This window comes from Sturnira hondurensis, unplaced genomic scaffold (genome assembly GCF_014824575.4).
Source record: "Sturnira hondurensis isolate 20B ecotype Veracruz unplaced genomic scaffold, ASM1482457v3 Scaffold0020237, whole genome shotgun sequence".
In the NCBI taxonomy this organism is placed as follows: Eukaryota; Metazoa; Chordata; class Mammalia; order Chiroptera; family Phyllostomidae; genus Sturnira; species Sturnira hondurensis.
The window spans coordinates 2,839,812-2,863,356 of record NW_028092868.1 but is presented as its reverse complement, the minus strand read 5'-3'; the positions used below and the strand labels follow the sequence as shown (position 1 = coordinate 2,863,356).

Genomic DNA, 23,545 nt, shown 5'->3' with positions numbered 1-23,545 from the left:
GGATGCCTCCCCCGGCCCCCACACACACACCTCGGTTGGGGATCACGATTGCCTGGGTTCAAATTCCAGCACTGTACCAGCTGTGTGACGTCTGGCAACTCGGGGGTCCAGCGTCTGTAAAATTGGAAGAGGATGCCTCCTAGTGTTGGGCGGGTGGGAAGTTAAGTGAGAATCCACGTAGAGCACGCAGCACACAGTTCAGCACGCAGGAGGCCAGCGGAGAGTGGGGCGGTGCCCGGGTGTCGTCGCTGACACTCGCGCCCGGGTCCCCTGCAGACTCCCGGCCTTCGCCAGCCTGCAGGAGGCGCTGCTGGAGAACATGATCCAGAACATCCTGGTGGAGGCGAGCCGCGGGGAGGTGGTGCTCACCTCGCGGCCGCGCGTCATCACTCTGCCGCCGCTCAGCGGTCCCAGGTGAGGGCACCCGGCCCAGCGGCCACGTGGACGGCGCCGGAGGGACATGAGGGGTGGCAGGGGTGGGCAGTCTTGTCCTGAAGCCTCGCCCCACCCCTACTTGGGGCTTTATATCTTCCAGGATTCTGACCCCAGACCTGCTGCCCACGCCTCCCCTTACAGCCACAGCAAGCAGTGGTGCTGCGGCTGGTGGCACCGCCCCCTCTTGACTCTGAGGACGCCAGGGCCCAGCCCCTCTGACTTGCTTCCCCAGGTTCTGCCCGGCCTCCTCTCCACCGTCCCACCAGTAAAGCGTCTAACCCTTTTATATATCATCTGCCTTGATTTTCTTTCCCCGACGCGGGAGCAACTTGTGACGCGTCCTCGCAGGGGGACAGATGGTGGAGGCGGCCCACGAGGACCACAGCGATTGCGCTCCGCCACTCCACACCGCAGCTAGGCGAAGGTTCTCGCGGCTGGCCACTGGGCACTTGACCTGGTCAGGCCAGGGGAGGGCGCTTCGGCTGGCCCTTGGCTGGCCTTGGCCCGAGCGTAGCCTAGGGCTGGTCAGTCTGTGCAGCAGGTGACGGCCGGATAAGTGACCACCCTTTCCACGTCCCCTTCTGCCACTCCTGCTCTGAGGCTTGGCCGCTCCTTTCTTCAGCGGCTGCAGGGCTCCTGGGACTCTGCTAAGAGATTGGAAAGAAAGGGAAAGCGAGGCACGTCGCAGAGGGCCAAGAACTAGACGCTGGAACAAGAGTCAGGTCACCAAAGGACAGCGGGCCACAGTCTCTACAGGGGACTCCGTCTTGACTCTTGAGTCCCCAGACTAGGGGGTGTCCCGCCTTCCCTAAGACACCCCCTCCGGCTCCCCCTAACCTCCGCCAGACAGCCTGAGTCCTCTGCTCTTCGGATCCTCCCATCCTCCCCCCTCCCATCCCGCCAGAGGCAGGTGGGTGGAAAAGTGACATCTGGTGTTGTTCCAGAGGCGCCCAGGTCCGTCGTCCCCCCCTCCGCCCCAACACACCCCCGCCGCCAAGGCCTCGGAAGAGTTCTGGCCCCAGAGCCCCCGGTAGGGGCGGGGAGGGGGTTGGGGGCGCTCCGCCCCCTCTGAGTCAATATTTGCCCCGAGCAAACGGGCGCCGGGACAGGTGTGAGTGTGCGTGTGTGTCTGTGTGCCTAGGGGCGGGGACTGAACCGGCGGTATAAGAGCGCGCTGAGCCGGGCTTTGGCACAAGCTCCGAGGCGTGCGCTGGGGACCGAGCCAAGCAGGGCCGGAACGGGTGGAGGGTGGCCAGGAAGGGAGGGGCCGGCCAGGTGCGCACCTGTGGTGGCCGCCCCGGCCGCCGACGTGTCAGCCGCAGATGCGCGGAGGCGAGGCGGCGGCCGGCGGAGCGCCGTGCGGCCCTGAGCTCGCACAGGACCAGGACCCAGGGATCACCAAGGGCCACAGCCAGGCCCCGGGCCCTCCGCTCCCGCCCCGCGACGAGCCCCTCGCACAAACCGGACCTGAGCGTTTTGTTCGTTCGGCTCGCGTGAGGCAGGGGCGGCTTCTCAGCACCCGCCCGGGGGCCCAGCCCGATCGCCACGCAAGCACCCGCCGCCGCCGCCATAAGGGTCGGAGAGGTGGTGCGCGCTCCCAGGGGAGGTCCGGCTGCCATCCGGCCCCGCCCGCTTTGCGGTGTCCGGCCCTGGCCCGCAACTCCTGGGCTGCCGGCCTCCAACGGGATAATTCGGGCCGCAGAGCAGGCTCCGCCGGGTGGCACAGGGGGCTTTGGCCCGGAACAGGAGCCTTTCCGAGGCAGAAACCCAGTTTCTGGTCCGACTCTGTCCGTTTGCACAACGAGGAGGTTGGTCTGGCCTCCGGTGAGGGCCTCTCCAGTCCCTGTATCCTGGTGTCTGGCCTTCTAGAAGTATATTTGAGCCGGACAGCTGGAGGCCCTCAAAGGGGTGGAAGCAATAGCGGTGAGGTGTGGAAAACCTGGGTGGGGTGGGCAACGAGCACTCCGGGTGGAGAGGCATCCCCTCCCCGGATATCTGTGGAGCTGCCATCCCCCGGCCCCTCTTGGTCTTCCACGTCTGAGACAGACTGACTGGGAAGGACAAACAGGGGACCCCCTGCCTTGCCTGAGGAGTCTCCAGACGCAGCAGCTCCCTGCCTTTCCCAGACTTCGAAATCCCAAGGCCTCTTGTTTCAGAGTGGGCTGGGATCCATGTAGCCCTCAGCTTACCTGGGAGTCCACAGGTCATGAGCTACAAGCCAAACCTGGGACAGACCTTCTGCCTTTTCCAGGGACTTGAAGTGAGGAGGGGACGGAGATGGCTCAGACCCCTACCTCCTGCATGGAGAGCCTAGAACCAAGGGTTCCACGTAAGGCCTGGGGTCAGGCTGAGCCCCTAGCTGAGTCTGCCTGTGACTCCAGGTGTGCTCCATTCCCCCTCCCAGAGTTGACAGTGTTGCCTAGTTGGAGGGGCTGGTTGTAGGTCGGGGGTGGAATTAAGGTTCCTTGGATAGCAGTGAGAAGCACCAGTTCCCCCCTTAGAGTGAAAAAGCATCGTGGGTAGAGACTGTACCCCCACACACCCAGATGTAGGCAGCCCCCAGGGAGATGAGAATAAGGGTCAGGAGTCACTTCCAGCTCCAGTCTGGGTGTTGCTGGAGGTGCTGGCTTGTCCCCTCCACCATCCTCCACCCAGCCCTCTGCCACCCGACCTGACCACCCTCAGGCCCATGGGATCTGCTGAGGCTCTGTAGCAGCGAAAGGAATCGGGTGGGGATGCAGTGGCTCCGACAGACCCGGCCAGGTTTGGGGAGAGGGAGCACCGCAGGCAGAGTCTGTGGGGAGGAGCCCTGGGCAGAGAGCCTGGGTCCCGGCGGGTGTGTGTGCAGTCCCCGTCCTGGCCTCCCTGGCAGGCTTCTGTTCTGGGCCCAGGCCTCTGATCCTTGCCTGGCACTGAATAATGTGCTTGTCAGGGTCCCGGCCCGACTGGGACACTCCCCCTGGGTCTTGGAAGGCTTCCTTCCTCTCCAGTCCCTCAGTCATAGAAGGGGTCAGGATCTCACCCCAACCTCCCTGCTGGGATTGGAGATCCTGGGGCCACACACCAAAGGTGTCCCCCTGGAATGAGCCCCAAGACACACACACACACACACACACACACACACACACACATGCAGAAGTCCTTGGGGGGTTGTTGAGAAAATGAGGCCACCAGTGGTCTGGAGTCTGCCCTTGGGACGGACGGAGCACTACTGCCTCTTGCCCACCAGAGCCTAGTTTCCCTGGACCTCCTCCCCCCCGCCCCACAAAATCCCCAAGACCCATATTTCCTGGCCCTGGCTAGGGATCTGGCCTCCCGTCCAGGTCCCTCCTCCCCTGCCTAGCTAGGGGTGGAGCCTCCAGGCGCCAGGCAGGCCTGCAGGTGCAGGGCTGGGTGGGGGGGTGCTCAGCAGCTGGTGTTCGAGTGGGCTCCCTCCCCCCTCGCCTGTCCAGCTCCCAGCCAGAGCCTGCTTCCTGTCATCCCTGTCAGCACCCTGGGTGGGGGAGGGAGCGGGGAGTGGAGGACGCAGAAAAGGAACTGAGCCTGGCGAATGGTGGGACTGGGAAGCAGCTGACTGGAAGTGGAGCTGGGGAGAAGGGCGAGAGGGACAGAGGATGCAGCCCAGAGGGCTGTGTCAAGGGGGAATGTCAAGGCTCAGGGAGGCAGCAGAACACCTCCCCCTCCCCCACCACACACAGCAAATTCAAGAGCTAGAGAGAGACCTGAGGTAGAGGCAGAGACCTCCCGAGAGAAAGAAGAGAAGAGGGACAGAGACAATGGGACATAACCAAAGATGTGCACTTCAGAAAGAGGGATTGAAAGGTGGGGGGCCAGGGGTTAGGTAACCAGAGACAGAAGAAACAATGTGTGCAGAAGAAGGCGGAAGAGCTGTAGAAACAGCCTCCGCCCCACCCCACATTAATAAGAGGGAATTGCCCCCAACAGGAGAGAAAGAGGTGGTTTCTATGTGGGCTGCAAATGGGACGGCCAGGGCTGGAGGTGGAGTGACTCGCCCATCTTGGGAGACCACTCTCTCCCCATTTAGAAGCAGAAGGCGAAGGAGGGGCAAGGCTCAGGCCGCGAGTGGACACGGGTGTAGTCTGGCTCCACCTCTCCCCCTTTCTCTCTCTCAGCCACAGCTGCCTTGCCTCCGCTATCCACCTGCCGATTCCAGCCCTGCCTTGGAGCTTCTGATTGTGGAGGCTGCCCGGGGTCTATATGAGAGCCGGGGAACTTGAGCATGAAGACATGGGGGGGAGGCTCATACCCAGGTGCTAATCCCCGTCCAGCCAAGGCAGAACCAGAGGCTCACTGACCTTCTTGGAGATTAGTCCCCATGGTGACAGCAGGCAACTCTGCCCCCTCACTCCGGCTAGACCTTGGGGTGGGGGGCTGGGTGGAGAGGGGAGGGAAACTTCTTGAGGCATCACAGGGTCACAGAAGTCAGAGCTGGGAGGCCCCTCCAGGATCAGCAGTTAGCTTTGTTTACCAGCATAAAACCGAGGCCCCAAAAGGCTGGGGTGACCCACCCAAGACCGCATATACAACCAGGAAAAACACAGGGACTAGAAGCCAGACCTGGCCTGTACTCCCAAGCCCTCTTCCCAGGAGAGCAGCGGCCTGAACACGAACAAAGGGTAGAGATACTCGCTCTGACCCTCCCAAACTGAGATCCAGAGCAGAGTGGCTGGAATGGGGTGAGGTGGAAAGGCTCCCTCCCCCATGCTGAGTGCTAGGCTGACTTCCCCAAGCAAGCGTGGGAAGGGGCTGCAGGTTCCCGAGTTCGGCTTGCTGCCCTGACTCCTTCCCCCACCCCAGCCCTGCCCTGCCCTTCGGGGTGGGCAGGACCCTGCAGCAAACCTGGTTATAACCACAACCACAAGAGTAGCAGCTAACATTTATTGGGTGCATACAACAGGCTGTGTTTTACATGCATTAAAATCTTCACACCAGTTTTTAAGACCATTATTACCATGTCACAGGGGGAAAAACAAACAGTGTACAAGCAGTGGGGCTTGGATTGGAACCCACACAGCAACGTGACCCACTCTTCAGTGTCTGTATGATGGTGGGTGGGTGACCGGGACGATCTCCTTTAGGTGACTGTGAAGTGGGGTGCATGTGTGTGGAAGTACATACTCGTGTGTGATTCCAACACCCAGCTGGCACGTAGTAAGTATACCGTATTAAATTTTTGAGAAATAAGTGAACAAATGTCTGCCCATCAATGAGTGTGACTTTGAGGTGTCTATTAAATCCTAGGAGACTGTTCGCATGTGATGCATGTGGGGCCATGTGCCTGTACAGTGTGAACATGTGTATGCGTGTGCCTTCTCCCTGCTGCCCTGTGCCAGCCCTGTGGCTTTGTGTCTGTGGGAGTGGGTGGTGGTGAATGCTGCTGCCCATCTCTCTGGATGGTGGCCAGCTCTCCATCCCTACGGAGGGGCTGTGTTTGTATCAGGACGAGACAATGGGTCTGTGTGGGTGGGGCTCCCCAGATCCACCTCTTTGGGGCCCAGCTGTTGGACCCTGCCTGAGCAGAGCTGGTCTCTCACTCATTATCTCTGTCTCCCAGGAGACCAGACCTCGGAGCCCCAGGGAAAGTGCTCATCTGCCTGTCCCTGGCTCCAGACCTGGGGTGGGGGCAGGGAATAGAGGAGCAGGGCTGCAAAGGAGGGGCTGGTGATGGTACCAGGGTGCAGGAGGGCACTGTTCACAGAATTTGCATCTTCAGTCACCAGATCCCTGGCTGATTTCCCAGTGAAATGAGGGGCAAGGGGTGGGAACAGGCCGACTCGAGAAGACATGGGCCAGCAGGTACTCTCAGCTGCCTGCCCAATAGTACTGAGAAGTAGGGCCTTTACCTGGGGTGGGGACCTGGGCAAGAGCCCAGGAGTGTGTGTGAGGGTTTCTTTGTCGGATCTACATGTCCCCATATGCGATGGGGGTATGAGCCAGGCCTATGGGAAACAACACTGGGTCTGAGGGTTTCTCCGAGGGATCTCCGAGAGATGAGATGGGTGTTTGGGTAGAATTGTCGGAAGGGGAGAGGCCCCAAGGGTTTCTCCGTGGAACCCAATGTCCCTGTAGGAGATGAACTGGATGGAGCAAGGCAGGGCGCTCTGAGGGTGATGAGATCCCTGTGCGATCTCCATCTTGGTGTCTCTTGGAGGGGTAGATCTGGGGACACTGTTTCTGTTTGTTTGTTTGTTTGTCTGTTTACAGAGCTCCCCCTCTCCATGCCCCAAAGCCAAGGCTGTGGGTGTGGAGGAGGTAGCGGTGAGGGTGCTGAGCTTGCAAACAAAGCCACCTGTGCATCTACCCTTCAGGAAGCTCTGAGCACAACTGATCTGGGAAAACAAACAGGGCCAGCTGCTGGGGGGTGGGAGGGACTAGGAGCCTGCCGGGTGGAGGGAGGCCGGAAGACTGGAGCGGACCAGCCTAGTGGAGAAAGGGGCAGAAGCCTGGAGCCCCATTCTGGCACACCAGGCAGGGGCCCCCACAGCCCCTTCCTTGCCCCTTCCTCTCAGTGGTTCATTTTTTCCTTTCTCCTGGGACTTCGAAGTCCAGAGCCAGGGGCGTCAAGGGGGATGGGGAGACCCTGGGAGAAATCTAAAGGTCTTCAGGGCAACTGGCTACTAGCAGCGTGGTGGGTGTGCAGACAGCGAGAATGAAAACCCATTCATTGAAGGACTGGGGCAGCGGCACCTACACCGTTTTCCTGGTAAGGGGGCCGGGGTAGAGGGCGGGGACCGAGAGCAGAATTTAGGTCTAGAAGAGCGCAGAGGCCCTGCTCACACACAGGATCTCCACCAGATCCCAGCTGGACTCTGAATTCTAACCTGGATCCCCACTGGACTACTCCCACCATGTGCCCCAAGTCTTTGAACACACACACACCCCTGCGGAAAACAGTCTTCCAACCAACCAACACCAGGACTGGAAACAACCCTCCCAGATGGAGCCCCAACGTCAGGAGCATGCCCTGGGCGCAGGAGCCGAGACTCTAGGCCCCAGCTCCTGGAAACAGAGCGTCCAGCCTGACAGACTCTACGCAGCCTGGGATCTGACACCCGGCGCCCGCGTCACCGGCCAGCGCAGACGCACAGCCTGACGCAATCGCCGCCTGCGCTCCCCACCCCCTCCCGACCTCGACCCACCACCAGCTGCCTCTTCCAGCGGCCAGGCGGCCTCAGCTTTCCACGCAGAGCGGCCCGCCCGCGCCTCCTGGTGGCCGACTCCAGACTTGTCCGATGGAGATGGGGGAGGAAAGCAGAAGAGAGGGAAGGAAAAATTGGGCTCCTCATCTCCCACCGCTGCCATAGTTCCATCTTGGGAACCCAAAGCCAGGGACCAGGACTCAGAGTCCAGGATTGGCGCTTGCCTCCCTCCATAGTTTGTATTTTCCCTTTATGGTTTGGGGGAAATTATGGCCTATTTATGTCTCTCCAAGCCTCTTCTAGGGTAAGGAGTCAGGGGCTGGGCATGGTTTTGACCCACCCCCAATCAAACCTGGCTGTGGTCATCCTTGCTGTGACTTAACTCCTCCTAACTTGGACTTCACTCCCCGTGGTCTAGGGCAATTTTCCACCAGTGAAAAGAGAGACCTAAGGGCAGACTTTGGCTGCCCAAGACTCCAGGGTGGAAATATTACTAGTGGGCAAATCTTCACACCTGCACTCATTGTAGAATTTCCCTACCCCCATTCCCCCATGGACCTTTGACCCACCCTGTCTGCCCACTCATTCAAGTTTTACAGAGGGCCTACCATGCGGCCAGCACCACACCAAGGCTCGGAGATAACAAAACCGACACGGCCAGCTTGAACGGAACTTCCATATAGCATAAAAGCAAATATTCTGCACACCCACCGACACCCATCAACCAAAGGTGAAAAAGGCCAGTTTACAGAGTGTAAATGCTATAAAAAAAAACACACACACACACAGTGGGCCGCGATGGACACTGAATGTCAGGAACAAGGCCACCCGGCAGGTAACAGAGGAGCCGGCCTCGCCCAGATCTTGTCACTGAGGCACACCGGGCCCTGGGAACAGCACATGCAAAGGCTCTGAGGTGGGAACGAACTTGGCAGTGGGAGAAAGGATAGACCAGCAAGACTGGACTCGAGCAGGGTAGGGGGCAGTTGCACCCGGCCTGTGAGCCCCTTTTGTCACAGGAGGTTGGGTGGCCAGCAGTGGCTGCAGAGTCGAAAGATCTGCGTTCTCATCTAGCTCTGACACTGATCAGCTACGTAAATTTGGGCAAGACCTTCATCTCCTTGAGCCTCAGTTTCCACATCTGTTTACCCAAACCCACCTCACTGAACTGTTGTTGAGCCCGCAAGGACAGCAGTTGGCTCCTGGGAACAAAAAGTGCTCGTTCCCTGGTCGCCACCCCCTCCCCTTTCTGCTGGAATGCCTCCTCCATTAAGGAAAACTCACAATTTCGCCAGACGCGTTTGTGTCTCTTTGCCAGCCGTGTGGTTAGAGGTTGGAAATTCTGCTACGAGTTGTGAGGAAATGCCTTCCCTGGAGCCCCTGTTGGGGCCCCAAGCCTGTCCCCTCCCTTTCTGCTGCCCCCCTCCCCTCTCTTCCCCCGCGACACGTGGCCCGGGGACTGGGGGCAAGGGCCCAGAACCTACAGTCAGAACAGGAACCCAGGCTCTCATCGCAGCTGAGCCGCCCCCCAGCGGGTCCACTACGTTCCTCGGGACCTGTCTGAGCCGCCTCTTCTTCCGCGAAACGCAGGGCAATCACAGCGCCTACCGCGTGGGTCTGGCCCGAGAACTAGCTGAGCTCACCCACATAAAAGCTCCGAGCAGCGGCCCTGGCCTGAACTAGGCGTTCGGTAATCAGCTGCTCGCTCTCAGGTGGGCTTCGGGCGCGGGCCCCCAGTCCCTGAGCTCTGCCTGGTGGCTGGCAGCCTCGTGGTTATGGTTGAAACGTTCTTCCCAGCAACTAGAGAGCCACCCCCTTCGCTACTGTTATCCCAGGCTCTTTGTAACCCGCACCCTCCCTCGGGCGGTTCAACGCGACAGCGCCCTGCACCGCCGCCCCCGCCCCCTCCAGCTCCAGAAAACTCCGGGAACGTAGCGCCTAGTGTGGGAACTCAAGTGCGGGAAGAAAGGGGGTGCGTGGGGCCAGTCCTCCAGGGAAGAAAGGACTGAGGAGTGTGAGGAAGGTGGCTTGCGGGGTGCTAGCGACCTCAGAGTGAAGAGGTGGGGTTTGGACCTGGGAAGAACTGCCCGCCTGGAGTCCCGAAGGCGCGGCTTTAGCGGGGACAGCGGGGTAGAGGCTCTGGGCGAGGGAGGCCGCGTTCTGCCCCGAGGTCGGGTGGCCTTGCCTGGCTTTGGCCCGCAGAAAAGAAAGAGCAGAGTCAGCCTGAGCTGCAGCGGGCGCGGGACGTGCGCCTCAGCACTTTCCATTGTCGTCGCCGAGAGTTGGGGCCAGACGGGCGGCTGCGGGGGTGGGGAAAGGCCCGGCTCCCCCGGGGACACGCGAGAGCTGACCGCAGCCTGCCCGCTGACTCAGCTTTCCCCACCCCAGCGGGCCAGGGTGCGGGGAGGGAGGTGAGGCCCGGTATAAAGCCCGGCACGTCCGCCCCGCGCGCAGCCTCTGCCTTTTCGACAGCAACGCACTCGACTACCCGGAGAACACAAGGTGCCGGGGCAGGGTCTTTCCAGGGCGGGGGAGGGCGAGATGAGGGAGAGCCACTGGCAACCCGGGCCCAGACCAGCCCAGGCCCAGCCCCGCGTCCTTCACCCACAGCCCGGGTTGGGCGGGCCTGGGCCTGGGCCTGGGCCTGGGCGGGGGAAGGTGCTCGCCGAACGCTGAGCACTCGGTCCTGCCCTTCTTGCCTCAGCGGTATGAGCAGCGCCCCTGCGCCGGGACCGGCGCCCGCCTGCCTCACCCTCTGGGACGAGGAGGACTTCCAGGGCCGCCGCTGCCGGCTGCTGAGCGACTGCGCCAACATCTGCGAGCGCGGAGGCCTGCGCCGGGTGCGCTCGGTCAAGGTGGAAAACGGCGCGTAAGGATCGCCTGGACGAGGCTGGGCTGGGTTGGGCGGGTTCTGGGCTCCCCTGGCTCCAGACCTGGGACTTCATCTCTCAGCCCTCCGTTTCCTGGTCTCAGCCCTTCCCGATGGTGGCCCACCAACCCAGGAAACTCTTTGGCCTCCCCCACATCCCTGCCAACGTATCACAAATCGTAAAAAGAGTGTATCCTTGTGTGGCTAAAAGGATCCAGGTGAAAAGCGACCCTTTGTGAGAGGGGACAGGAGAGTTGTGGGACCAGCTGAAACCCCGAAGGGGTTCCCAGTGTAATGTCCTCGCCGAAGTTTTTCCTCTGTATAAGTTAGATGGCTCTCCACTGCGTTTAACAACAACAACAACAAAAGAGCGAGCCAAATCTCTTTCGCTGACCCCACCCACCCTGGTCTCCTAGAACCCCGGGGCCCTCAGGAGAGGGAGAACTGCTGTTATCACAGGTTGCTACCACGGTTTGGCGTGAGGATGGGGCATTCCTACACCTACTTTTGCAGGCATCTAAATTGCAGGCGTAGGATTGGAAATTCTGTCCAACCTGAGCTGGAAGCCTGGACGCTTCAAACCCTGGATAGCGGCCTGTTTAGGGTCTTTAGCCTCTAGAGGGACTGGTTTGCCATGCAGTGGGTGTGTCAGGAAAGGGTCTGGGGTAGGAGGAAAAGATTGGTTTCACAGTATTTTCAATCACAGCGAGCAAGGGAGAGGAGAAGTAGTGCCCCTGCGGCAGATGCCTCCCGGCGTCCCTTATCTCCCCCCAGTTGGGTGGCCTATGAGTACCCTGACTTCCAGGGACAGCAGTTCATTCTGGAGAAGGGCGACTATCCTCGCTGGAGCGCCTGGAGCGGCAGCGGCGGCCACCACAGCGACCAGCTTCTCTCCTTCCGGCCAGTGCTCTGTGCGGTGAGCACAGCGCCCCCTGCCCCCACATCCTCGCCTCTTCCGCCCCCTAGCCCTGCTCCCACCACGGCCGCTGCGAGGGGCCATCCACTCACTGTATGGGGGCCCGGAGTGTGTAAGCGCAACTCCTCGATGGGCGGTGGCGGCATTACTTCCCAAAACCAGAGGGCTCTCCACGAATTTGGATGGTAGGCCTAAGCCGGGCACTGGAGATCAGCACCACGGACAGTGCCGAGACCCTGTCTGTCCAGAGCAGCAAGGGGTTCCTCAATCTGGTTGTGGGCGACAGTGAGACAGCTAAAGAATTTAGGTGCCTCTGTCAACACACAGCCCTGTGAGGTCTGGGTGGCCGCCTTTAGCCTCATACACACGTGAAAATGAGGCTCAGAGGGGCAAAGTGACTTGCCATATGTCTCTAGGGTTAGCATGAAAATGAGACTGGAACTCAGTCCAGGGATCAAGGCTTAGTAGGGCCAGTCTGTGCACGTGCGTGTGTGTGTGCGTGTGTGTGCGTGTTGTGGGGAAGGGGTGGGTAACAAATCAAATACACTAAAGGGAAGGATCTCACTTCCTGCTCATTCTGACTTAGGAACTGTCCTAGTGGGGCCTGGGGCTGGAAGGTGGAGTGGGGAGAGCAGGTACCGACTCAGCCAAGCTTCTCCATTCCAGGAGGCCAAGGAGCCCTTCAGGGGAAGGGACCTAGACTATGGAAGCCCAGGCCCAACCGACACTGGCATCCTGGCCTACCTGTTCTGACCCTGCATCCAACATCCCTTAGCTGTGAGAGGCGGCCCAGGGTTCTAGGCAGGGGATTGGTAGTTAATGAGGTCCTTAGGAAAGTGTCGTGGCTGATAGACCAAAGTCCTCTTAAGACAGGTCACTGTCACGAGATGCTTTCTAGCCCCAACCTGGAAGGGTCTTTGATTTCCCATCCCTCCGATTTCACCACCTCAACTCACAGCCACAGAAGGGACCTCAGAGACTGGGGATCTCTAAGCGTCCCAGCTTCCCAGCTGCTTAGGAAGCTAATGCTGCAAATTCTAGGAGTGTTCGTGGAATTTAAGTGTCTACACAACTTGTGATGGGCATTGGAATGGGCAGTGGGGGCTGAGAATGTGTCCATTAAACACCTCTTTGGAGGGCTTGACCCCTGCATTTCTGTGCCTCAGAACCACAGTGACAGCCGTGTGATACTGTTTGAAGGGGAAAATTTCCAGGGCTGCAAGTTTGAACTCAGTGATGACTATCCATCCCTTCCCTCCATGGGTTGGGCCAGCAAGGATGTGGGCTCCCTCAAAGTCAGCTCTGGAGCGTGAGTCCTGGGACTGGAACAGGGGAGATGAGAAGGACAGAGGGGCTATGGGACCAGGGAGGAGGGTGAGAAAAGGTGGCGGGCGTGCTAAAAGACAGAGAGAGATGTTGGAGACTGGAGGACAGAGGGAAGTGAGGTGGTGAGGTGGTGGGAGACTTGGAGGCAAGGGGAAGGAAGTAAGGTGGTGGAGACAGTCTGGAGGGAGGGGGCAGGTTATAGGAGAACAGGGAAACGGCTTGGGGATATTGGAAGGGATTGAAAACTTAGATGAGGAGGCAATGGAGGACAGGAAGAGGCGAGGAGGTGAGGAAGGTGGTAGGGACATGTGGAGCAGTGAGAGGGGCAGGGGAGATTTATGCAGGAAAAACAAGCAATGGTTCTGAAGCTGGGGGTTGGGAACTGAGAAAGGAGAACTACTAATGGAGGACATCTGTGGGCATGGGGGCAGAGCCTACTCACCAGCCTTTTGCCCTCTCTGGTCTAGGTGGGTGGCCTACCAGTACCCAGGCTACCGGGGCTACCAGTATGTATTAGAGCGGGACCGGCATGGTGGGGAGTTCCGTACCTACAGCGAGTTTGGCACACAGGCCCACACTGGGCAGCTGCAGTCCATTCGACGAGTCCAACAATAACCCCCATGGCCCCCTACCTTCCCTAAGGACCCGCAATAAAACCTCCTGAAGCTGCCTGTCCCTCTCGCCTCTTTTTTGGTGTCTCACTTTGTGATTTTTATCCTCATCTTTCTGAGGTCCTTCTCTGCCAACCTAACCCTCTCTGTTCAGGCTCCAGGACCCTTGGTTATGGAGCACAGACTGGCTCAGGGTGTGTGTGGCTAGACTGTGATGGGGCTGAGAGGAAGCTGCTGGTAAGAACCGTGGGCATCCTGTTAACTACAACTAGTCCTACACTGCTCCTTGGTAAATAAATGCCCATGGGCCTGGGCCAGGGTGCTGCAGCCAAATGCCACCTTTGCCACCCACTGGCTGGGGCGCATGCAGCCCCACAGCAGGGCTCAAAGCTGAATTTCAACCTGCACGCCCCCACCCCAGGACAGGCACTGTCACGCAGGGCAGGACCCCCTTAACTCTGTGCAGGAGCTCTCTCAGGTTCCTCTCTAACAGTCTCCCTTGTCCCCACAGCTCCCTCTTCAGCTAGGGGAGCCTGCGCCCCTTCCCAGCTTCATAGAATCTCTCCCTTATAGAAGAGCAAGAGTGTGAGAGGAGAAATCAGTGGGCAGTTCCACTGTCTACCAGGACCTTCTAAGGGGGAGACTTCCTCTCTCTGAGCAGAACCTCCAGACCCTTTGTCTGGATAATAATGATCTTGATCTCTCACAGGGTTTGAGCTCCAGCATTTACAAAGCATTTTCATACCTGTCCTCTCCATTGTTCCAAACAACTGGCTCTTTACCCTCTTTCTCTCTACTCTTCAGAGAACTGGTGAGCTGGGGAGGCAATGCCTTAGCCACTGAGCACTGTGAGCCTGGGTCCTGGGGCAGGTGGCAGAAGCCCACAGACACAGTGGGACTGAGTGTGGCAGCAGCCCACAGAGCCCCAGTGACCAGTGTATTTTCTTCCCAGCTTCCTCTTTCATCCAGTCAATAATCCCTCAGTCCCACACTGGCAGGGCCTCTGAGGCCCTGGGGACTCTTCTCATCCTGTCCCTCAGGGAGCCTTGGGTTTTGAAGGCCCTAGTGGACCTATCGGTGGGGAGGGGTGGACCAGGTCATTGCCCCAGCCAAGGGGAGACAAGGCAATGCTGGAGAACAGTCAGACATAAACCTGGCAGTGCCCTTGGGCCCAACTGTGCAGACGCAGGCATCTGCTTCCCTTGCAAAGAGCCATGAACCAGAAGTGGGAACACCAGAAGTCAGACCCCATCAAGTAGCACCCCTGAACCTCAGTTTCTTCTCCTGTAAACTGGGGCTACTGATGCTTACCTTGACTGTATCACAGGGGTGTTGTGAAGATTCAATGAGAAACCCCTGAAAATGCTTGTGGTGTTACAGGAAAGTCCTGGGGCAGCCAACTAGGGCCCTCCTTTCCCTGGCTCCCTACCATGGGTCTGGTCCGGAAACCAAGGGACAGAGCTCTGCGTGGGGTCTGGAGTCCACGGTCCCTATCACAGTGGATTGTCCTAGTACATTCCATGCTTCATGCATTTCACCAAGGAAGAAACTGGAGCCCCTCTGAGAGGCAGAAGCCTCAGTGAGGTCAGCCACTTAATTAGTGACTTGAACAAGGGCTTCTGACGCCACATCTGGGCTCAGTGGAGGCTGACCTGAGCTGCAGCTTAGAGCCTCAGCGAAGATCCAGACCTCTGGGGACCCCAAAGGTACCTGGGGGTCCTGCCCGGTCATGGGCTTCTGCCTCCTTGGAGGATGGCAATAGTAACAATAGCTAAATGTACAGTCTTGTCCGAGCAGTCAGCATCTGTTATATAAGCCTTAAAATTCTGTATGGTAGCTACTGTAGTCCCCAGTTTTTGAGTGAAGAGATTAAGGTAGAGAAGTCCTGTGACTCACTTAAAAGTCACAAAGCAGAAAATGGGGGACCCAGAGTTGAACCCAGACAAACTGGCCTCAGAGCCCAGCAGCTTGTCTCCCCAATCCCTGTTCTGGGGGGCAGACAATGGGCAAAGGGAAATCTGGCTGAGCTACCCTCCCCCTGGGAGGGTCTGTGGCTGCTGGAAAGAGTCAGCAAGGCTTCAGGAATTGGCAGTGTGACCCTGAACAGGGCACTACCCGTCCCTGGGTGACAGTGTCCTCAACTGTACGACCAGGGCATGGAGGGACCTAGTATTCGTGGCAACCTTTGTTTTGCCGGAGCAGGGATCTGATTCTGCTCCCCACACTGGCAACTAAGGAGTCGGGGGTGGGGCTGGTAGAGGCCAGGCTGGGCCCAAGTGTTTTCCCCTTCTCATTCCAGACAGGCGGGTGGTTTGCCGAACCCTGTGGGACCTGCAGAACCCCTGCCCGGGCCTTGCACTTGGCTGCACTCAGACAAAGGCCAAAGGGCGTGGAGCAGGGCAATTTCTTACTGGTGCAGCCAAGACCTAATGCCTTGGAGAACTGCTCTCATCTGACACCCCGCCCATTCACACTCCTGCATAAATGCTTCCTGGAGCCCGAGCACCCCTTTGACACCTGAGTCCTCAGTGAGGCGAGGGCTCAGAGCCTGAGATGTTGATCCTTCAGTTCAGAGCTGGGATACCTGGGCAGACCCCTCACTCTGAGAGCCTCTCCTTCCTGCCTCAGCCTTCCGCTGAGCTCCTTGAGTGGCTGAACCTTGGTGCCTCCCTTCTCTCCCAGGTCTGACCTACTCCTTGTTTTCTATCATGGGAAGTGACAGTAAGGCGTGAAGAAGAGGCATTGGGACCTCAGTCCCACCCTCAAGGCCCTCTCCTTTTGTGAAGCTGTGAGTTTGGTCTCCAAGGAGCATCCCAGCCTCTCACCTTTGCCTCCACCAGCTCCCACATGCACATACTGAAGCCCCCTGTCCCTTTAGGACCTTCTGGGGCCTTGAGATTCCTCATTTCCCTCTATTTTCTGCTTCCCATGCTCTGCCATGGTTCCTTTGGACCTTTGCACCCTCTACCATAAAGACAAACACTCCCGCAGTCACAGCAGGAACCCAGGGAATGAGACTTTCCAGCCACTCTCAGTCAGGCACCCCAGGACCGGGGATTATGTAGAAACCCTGCCCACTCCACTCCACAAGCCCTGGAGTCCCAGGCCTCCCCACTTCCTGGGCTCAGACAGTGGGAGAAAAAGACCTCAAGAGCACCAGTGGCCACGGGGAGCCTGGCCCAGAGCTTCGTCTTTAGCTAGCATCCCTCCTTAGCAGGCTCTCCAGAGTCAGGAAGCCCCGCAGGTAGCCAGAGACTCCAAGGCACCTGGGAACCACACCCGTTTTGCTAATACACAATCGGCATCTTTGTCCATTTTTCGGAGTGGATTTCAGCCCCCACTCCCCCTGCGTTGGGGCCCTTGTACAGTACACAACCCTGTTTCAGGCCTCTAGTCCCGTAAGAGCAAGGTGCCCATGGCCACAGGATTGGGGATAACCGGGAGGGCAGTAGTTGTGCGGTGGCTGGCAGCCGGGAAGACAGGGCTGGGAGAGCAGTGGGTGTCGTGGAAGCGGAAGGGGGGTCCTGAGCTTACTGTATGCCACAAATTACTAGGGAGCGGGGATGAGTGAGGAAAGGAGAAGGCAGGTGAGAAAAAGGACGGGGGTGGGTGCGGGGAGAGAGGAGGCAGGAGGGGAGCTGGGAGTAGGAGCGACCAACTCAGAAAAGGCGGGGCAACCCACTCGAAGTTGTAGGGGAGACGCCCCAGCGCTGGCCCGGAGTCCCGGGGACCCTGGAAAGGCTGGAATCGGGTGAAAGCAAGAGGCAGACGGGGAAGGAGAGCAGGTCTCTAGGGAAGAGCCGAGAGTGGGAGAAGAGGAGGAGGGAGAAGGCTCCGGGAGGGGGGTTGCGGAGATAAAGGGAGCCACCGCTGCCTGGCCCGGGAGCGCAGCGACAGGAGAGAGGGAGGGAAGCGGAAATTTAAAAGTGAAGATGCAGATAACGCAGCCTGGAGACGGGAACCCGGTGGGGGAGGGGGAAGGGAGGGGGAGGAGAGTGGAGCGGTGAGGTGGGTGGGAATGGCCGGGAAGAAGGAGCTGTGGCTTTGGGAGTACGAGGTGGGGCCGGGTACTCCGCCCCATCGATGTTTGCCAGGAGTCAGGGAGGCGGAAAAGAACAGCGCTCCTGACCCCTGTCGGAGCGCGAGGCCCAGGCCCATCCCCCGCGCGTCTCCGGGCTGCGGGGCGCGGGGGGCTGCCGGGTGCGCTTGGCTGCTGCGCGGCGTGTTGGAGACTTTATTGCGATGGGGCGATAAGAGGGGCGGGGGCGGGTCCTGGGGGCCGAGGCGACGGCGCTTTAATTAAAACGGAAATTGCGGCCCCTGCCCGCGCGGGGGGCCGGAGGGTTCCAAGCTGCCTGGTGGCTCGGAGCGTCGTTCCAGGACCCCCGTCACACCCGGCCAGCCCCCTCCCGCCAGGCCCTGCTGGACCTGGCGCGGTCTTCATCTCCCAGTACCCACGGTCGCCTCGGGCGGGGATCGGTACCCCGGAGCGCAAAGCCTGACGCGTCCCCCCTTTCTCATCCCCACCCCCACCTCCCACCGCCCAGCCTCTGGTGGCGATGAGACAGAGCGGCACCTCCCAGCCCCTGCTGATCAACATGTACCTGCCAGGTACCAGGGACCAGCCGGGGGCTGGAGGCGCCGGGACCCGGGGCTGGAAGTCTGGTCTGGGGCATGGGATTGCTGGGGTCCAGGGGAAGGGGCGCGGTCCCGAGACTCGGACTGCTGGGAGGATGGAGCAGTCCAGGGCGTTGGAGGACGTTAAAAAGCAGATGGAGAGCTTTGGGGCTTTCGTGTGAGGTCTACAAGCCTCGAAGTGAGCAGATCGGGAGGCTAGCAGGCCGAGGGCGCCAACTCGGGGGCTGAAAGAACCTAGAGGGGAAACAGGGGTCCTCGGTGTGGCGGGGGGCCCAGTGCGCCTGCAGTGTTGGGAGGCCGTGGTCGGCCGGGCGTCGCCCCTGCACCCTCGTGGCTCCTCACCTCGGTGGTCCGAGCGTTCCCGCAGGCCCAGCCTTCCAGGCGCCCTCCTCTCCTCTCCGATGGTCTCCGTGCGCTTCGGCTCAGCGGGCGCAGTCCCGGCTCGGCTTTATAAGGCTCACGCCGGCCCGTTGGGAAAGCGGATTTCCTTTTTCCTGGACGCGTTTCCTGACTTGGGCGTTATGGAGGGGCTCAGTGCGGCGCGCGCCGGGGCCAGGCTCCGGGAGGAGGAGCCGGGCAGCTCGGGGCCCCCAGCCTCACGCCGGGAACCGAGGCACCTGTCTCGGGCCTTGGCCCCGGGGCCCTTTGGGTCAGGCCCACCACCGCCGCCTGCGTCCGCCGACTGTTACCTTCTGCTGCCACAGATCCTGTCGGAGACGGTCTCTTCAAAGAAGGGAAGAGCCCGGGGTGGGGGCCACTGAGCCCAGCGGTACAAAAAGGTGAGCTGGCTGGAGGACTGGGTGGGTGGGGGCAGGACAGTGGATAGGAGCCAGGGCATCCACCCAAGAAGGACAGGCGCTACCACTCCCAGGACAGAGGATGGAATTAGTGTGCTTGCACCGCAAGGCTGTAAAAAGCGGAGGGTCCGGGCATAGTTGTGGGGAGGATTGGGGGCGGGGCATTCAGTTAGCCTTGAGCTTCAGCGCTGGACTTGCAGGCAGGCCAGGACCAAGGGAGAGAGTCCTGGCCTTCACCCACTCTTTCGGGAATAGGGCTGAGGCTCGGAGTCCTTTGCCTGCTAGCAACAGGAGCACAGGCTCTTCCCTCACCCCTCCCACTGACCCCGCACCGCTGGTCAATGGGACTGAAGATGTACTCCCTGACCATGAGCACCACTAGCAAGGATGGGAGGGGGCGGCCAGCACCCACCTGTCTCACAGAACAGCAGCGGCCAGGCTTCCCACACTTCCTCCCCCCACCCAGCCCGCCAAGTTCGCTGGGTCATTGCAGGGATTCCCAGGTTCGAAGCCAGCTCTCTGCAGGTAAATCACTCTCTGCTTTGCCTTGTTGATGGCGGGGACTTACAGGCCTTCCGAGCAAAGCCCTCCCCACAGCCCCCCACCCAGTCAGTCCCCTAAACCTCACGGTTACAGTATGCTTAAAAACGAGGACGGCAACAGCTCTGTTCAAAAGGGAACTCGACTCCCAAGAGGAATGCTTTCCCAAGCCTCGGATGTTGCTCCGCATCTGTACCAGCGGCACGTCTTTACCCAAACCGCCCTTTGTCGCTGGTCCTAACACTCAGCGCTCCCTACCGGGAACCAGGCAGCTGCTCACTGGGCTCCTGAGAGGGGCTGGAGTTGAAATTGTGGGGGGCAGTGTCTGGGTTCTGACGAGTCATTGAAAAAGGAAGAGAGGTTCCCCAGGCTCGATGTGAAGCAATAACCAGACAACATGGAGGAAAAATGCATTTTATTCTAAAAGGGGGGTGGTGGTGATTGTATCGAGATTTTCCTCAGCTTGTCTGATTGAGACTCCAGGACAAGGCAGTGGGCGTTCTGGAGCATCTCACTCTCATCACACAAGTATCTGGGGGAAAGCTCCTTGCCGCTCCCCACAACCCAGACCCGGGAGAGGGCTGGAGCCTGGAGACGGACAAAAGACAAGCTCAGGCAGGGGCCTGACCGCAGAGGCCTCGAGGTCTCAGTCCCTCTCCTCAGAGCTGTGCACCCCCCAGGGAAGCACAACAACTGTGCAGTTCCCGGAATCCCGCCTGTTCCGAAAAAAGAAACCAAACCTATTGGTGCCAGTGCGGCATTCTCAACTGCGGCAAAGGTGGAGAGCCTTCGGAGCTTGCCCCTCCTCTCTCGCACAGGGCGCCACTGTCCCCATGCCTGTGTGATGCGGTGCTGCGTGGAGGCCAGCCATCACCTGTTCCGCACCTCTGGTGGGCCATACAACTGCTTGCCTTTAGGGCCTGGGCCTTGTCCAGTGGCCTGGGTGGTCCTGCTGCATGCCTGCCTCTTCTCTCTGGATCTCTGGATCTCTGGATGCGGCCCAGCTGGGGTTTGGCAGTTTAAACGCGGCCTCAGCTACCGTTGGGGTTGTGCAGGCTCTGGCCTGAGTTAGGGCTCCAGGCCCAAGTGGCCACAGGGGCTGACTTCCTGTCCTTGCTCACCTCAGGGAGCTCAGTGTCTTGCTACGTCGCAGCCTCCATGCAGAGGGGGTAATGCTTCACCCTCTGCTCCCAATTCTCACAAAGCCACGCATCCGTGGAGCTGTGTTCTCCTAAGTGGGAGGCGTGTTTTCATTTCGAAAAAGCGCGGTAATGGCTAGGATAGCTTTGCGGATCAGCCCCTCCCTGGCCAGCCGCTTCAGCTGCTCCCAGCTGCAAGCTGAACATGTCCTTTTCCTTGGGGCCACCGGTTTCCTCGGGCTGGGCCAGTCTCCCATCTCGCCCCTTTCCCTGCCTTCAGCCTCCCCTCCTGTCTGTGGCTGACTACGCCCCCTTCCCCACAGGCAGTGGGCAGATCCAGCTGTGGCAGTTTCTGCTGGAGCTGCTGGCGGACCGCGCCAACGCCGGCTGCATCGCGTGGGAAGGTGGCCACGGCGAGTTCAAGCTCACGGACCCAGACGAGGTGGCGCGGCGCTGGGGCGAGCGCAAGAGCAAGCCCAACATGAACTACGACAAGCTAAGCCGCGCGCTGCGCTACTACTACGACAAGAACATCATGAGCAAGGTGCACGGCAAACGCTACGCCTACCGCTTCGACTTCCAGGGCCTGGCGCAGGCCTGCCAGCCGCCTCCGACCCACGCCCAGGCCGCCGCCGCCGCGGCCGCCGCGGCCGCCGCCGCCCAGGACGGCGCGCTCTACAAGCTGCCGGCCGGCCTCGCCCCGCTGCCCTTCCCCGGCCTCTCCAAACTCAACCTCATGGCCGCCTCCGCCGGCGTCGCACCTGCCGGCTTCTCTTACTGGCCGGGCCCGGGCCCTGCCGCCACCGCCGCCGCCACCGCTGCGCTCTACCCTAGCCCCGGCCTGCAACCCCCGCCCGGGCCCTTCGGCGCGGTAGCCGCCGCCTCGCACTTGGGGGGCCATTACCACTAGACGCGCGGCCGGGTGCGCGCGGCTTCTCCCAGACGCCCAGAGCCTCGCTGAGTCCGGTCCACGTCCCAGGGAGGAGTCCCGGGCGGGTCCCCGACGGTCCTCTAACCTCGGATTTGACTCAATCCTTGGCCGCGCCCAGCCCCGGGGAAGGGACCCGAAGTCCTCGCAGTTTTCCTCTGACGCCGAACTTCCCCGGCTCCCCTCCCAACCTCTAGGGGAGGGCGCCCGTGGCCCCTCACTTCCTCTCGCCTGCGTCTTCTTCTAGACTCCAGCTCACTGCGGGGAGGCTTTGAGGCCTCCCCGGCGCTTCTTCCCCCGACCTGCGCTTGGGCCTGGCTCCTGGAAGCCCCCTCCAATACGACCCCCCTCTTTCGAACTCCAAGTCTTTTCTCACTTTTTCTCTTCCCCACGGGGCTGCCCCGATCCCAGTGGGGTGAACGCCTCTCACAGGCCACCTTCTCCTCCTGGGCACCTGAGCGGGGGCGTGGGAAGGGCCACCGAGGGGGCTCCGGGCCCCCCGCCTCCCGCCCCGCCTCTCTCGCAGACGCCCGGTGTGTTCCCTTTCCCTCCCAGACCCATTAAAGCTCCCGAGTTGCCCGCTGCCTCCTCTCTCAGTTCTTTGCTGCACCAGAACCTTGCTTTTTTTTTCAGGGAGGAAAGAAGTGAGATGCCCAGCTCAGGCCTGACGGAACAGCTGGAGGGAAAGAGGGCAAAGCAGGCGGGGTGCTCGCTGCGGGGGGCGGGCCCAGCCCGGAGGGAGACGCCCACCCTGTTGCAGCCCACCCCCCACCAAACACACACGCGCACCCGGCAGTGGGCTTCAGTCTGTTTCACCCAGCCTCCCACCCGCCCCTTCGCCCCACTGCACCCCAATTCCGTCCCAACACCTATGGGGCGCCCCACCTTTTCCCGTCTCAGCCGTCCTCATCCCAACCTACCGCCCACCTCGCCTCGTCTTCACACAATCTCAACCTTTCCTCGCCACTGCCATTTCAACCTCTTCTAACCCTCGCTGACACTGTCTCTCTCACGCTCACTCACAAACCGCCCCCTGCCCACACAGTTCCATCGTGATCACTGGATCTACCTGCTCTTTTTCAGGAGGGACGCCCCCGCCCTCCCACCGGCCAAGCCTGCCACTCCTAGCCTTGCAGCCCGTGGCACCTTCTCATGGGTGGGGTGCGCCCTCTGCTGGTCAGAGGAGGGGAAGCCCAGGTCAGGTTTTGCAGCTAAGCCCGGGAAGGCTTTGCACCGGGCGTGCTGGAACCTCAGGTGTCTCCCCTAATGGAGGGCCAGAGGACCGCGACGCTTCCAGACTACCTTTGGCCTTCAGAGAGGAAAGAAAAAAGAGAGAACCTCAGCCCTGTATCCCAGGTCCGGCCTTAGGAAGTCCGGGAAGCGGACCAGATGGGTCATTTTTCTGGCTGGACCCATTCCCTCACCACCTAGAGGCCCCTCTCAATGTTGCACCCAAGGGGCCCACGAGTCTTATGCTCTCTCTGCGCCTTTTGCCAACCTCTGGGCAGGGAAACTCCCCTAAACGCGTTCCCATAGATGGAAACAACACCGGGAAGGTACCCAAAGTGACAGCTGGGATCCATCCAGGCAACCCCTTTGCTCCCCCTTCCCCTCAGTCCTGGAGTTTATTTCCCAGGGGTATGTCTCTCCCTGGACCAAAGCCCCCCGCTGGTTGGGGGAGAGTGCCTGGGCTCCCACAGGACAGTGGGGAGATTTTCCTGTGTCCCTGGGAAAGAAGGAGAAATGCAGGTGGAAGGCTGGACAGTCAGTGCCCGAGAGGCCCTGTGTCACTTCCCAGAGAGCGTTGAGGGACTCACCACCCAGTCCTCCTCGGGGAAGAGTCTTGATTTCTTTTCATTTCATTTTCACTTTATTTTCCTGGTTTTCCAAAGAATACATACTCAGCATAGAGAATTTGGGAAATACACACCTAAGGCCTCCATTAAATATTAGTTGGATGAAGAGTGTAGCGAAGCATGAGAAAAAGTCACCGATAGTCCCATTACTCAGAGGCTATTCTTCATAACACTTTGTCATCACCTCTTGCTTTTTCTCTATGCCTTTTAGAATTTAATGGTATCCTGCTCTAGTCACCTAACATCTGGCATCACCATGTTCCATGTCATTGTGCACTATAGACCTCACAGGGTGGGAGGGTGGGCTCATGTATTCCAGGGAGCAGATGA

The 23,545-nt window shown here is 60.1% G+C and overlaps 3 protein-coding genes across 3 annotated transcripts in view; all 3 read left to right on the top strand.

Annotated features, from left to right (window-relative positions):
• CFAP65 (cilia and flagella associated protein 65) overlaps positions 1 to 1,355 on the top strand; it is a 34,991-nt gene extending 33,636 nt beyond the window's left edge. Inside the window, exons 32-33 of the mRNA XM_037029294.1 lie at positions 277 to 414; positions 536 to 1,355. Coding sequence (XP_036885189.1) covers positions 277 to 414; positions 536 to 623 — 226 coding nt within the window. The 3' untranslated portion in view covers positions 624 to 1,355. The remainder of the gene's footprint in view (positions 1 to 276; positions 415 to 535) is intronic.
• An 8,659-nt stretch (positions 1,356 to 10,014) lies between these two features.
• CRYBA2 (crystallin beta A2) lies at positions 10,015 to 13,381 on the top strand. Its single transcript, XM_037029315.1, has 5 exons — positions 10,015 to 10,097; positions 10,300 to 10,464; positions 11,239 to 11,380; positions 12,547 to 12,689; positions 13,174 to 13,381. Exons 2-5 carry the CDS (start codon positions 10,304 to 10,306, stop codon positions 13,319 to 13,321), a joined length of 594 nt encoding a protein of 197 aa, XP_036885210.1. The 5' UTR covers positions 10,015 to 10,097; positions 10,300 to 10,303; the 3' UTR covers positions 13,322 to 13,381.
• Positions 13,382 to 17,861: 4,480 nt separating this feature from the next.
• FEV (FEV transcription factor, ETS family member) lies at positions 17,862 to 21,341 on the top strand. Its single transcript, XM_037029320.1, has 3 exons — positions 17,862 to 17,928; positions 18,660 to 18,734; positions 20,755 to 21,341. Exons 1-3 carry the CDS (start codon positions 17,877 to 17,879, stop codon positions 21,339 to 21,341), a joined length of 714 nt encoding a protein of 237 aa, XP_036885215.1. The 5' UTR covers positions 17,862 to 17,876.
• Positions 21,342 to 23,545: the final 2,204 nt, after the last annotated feature.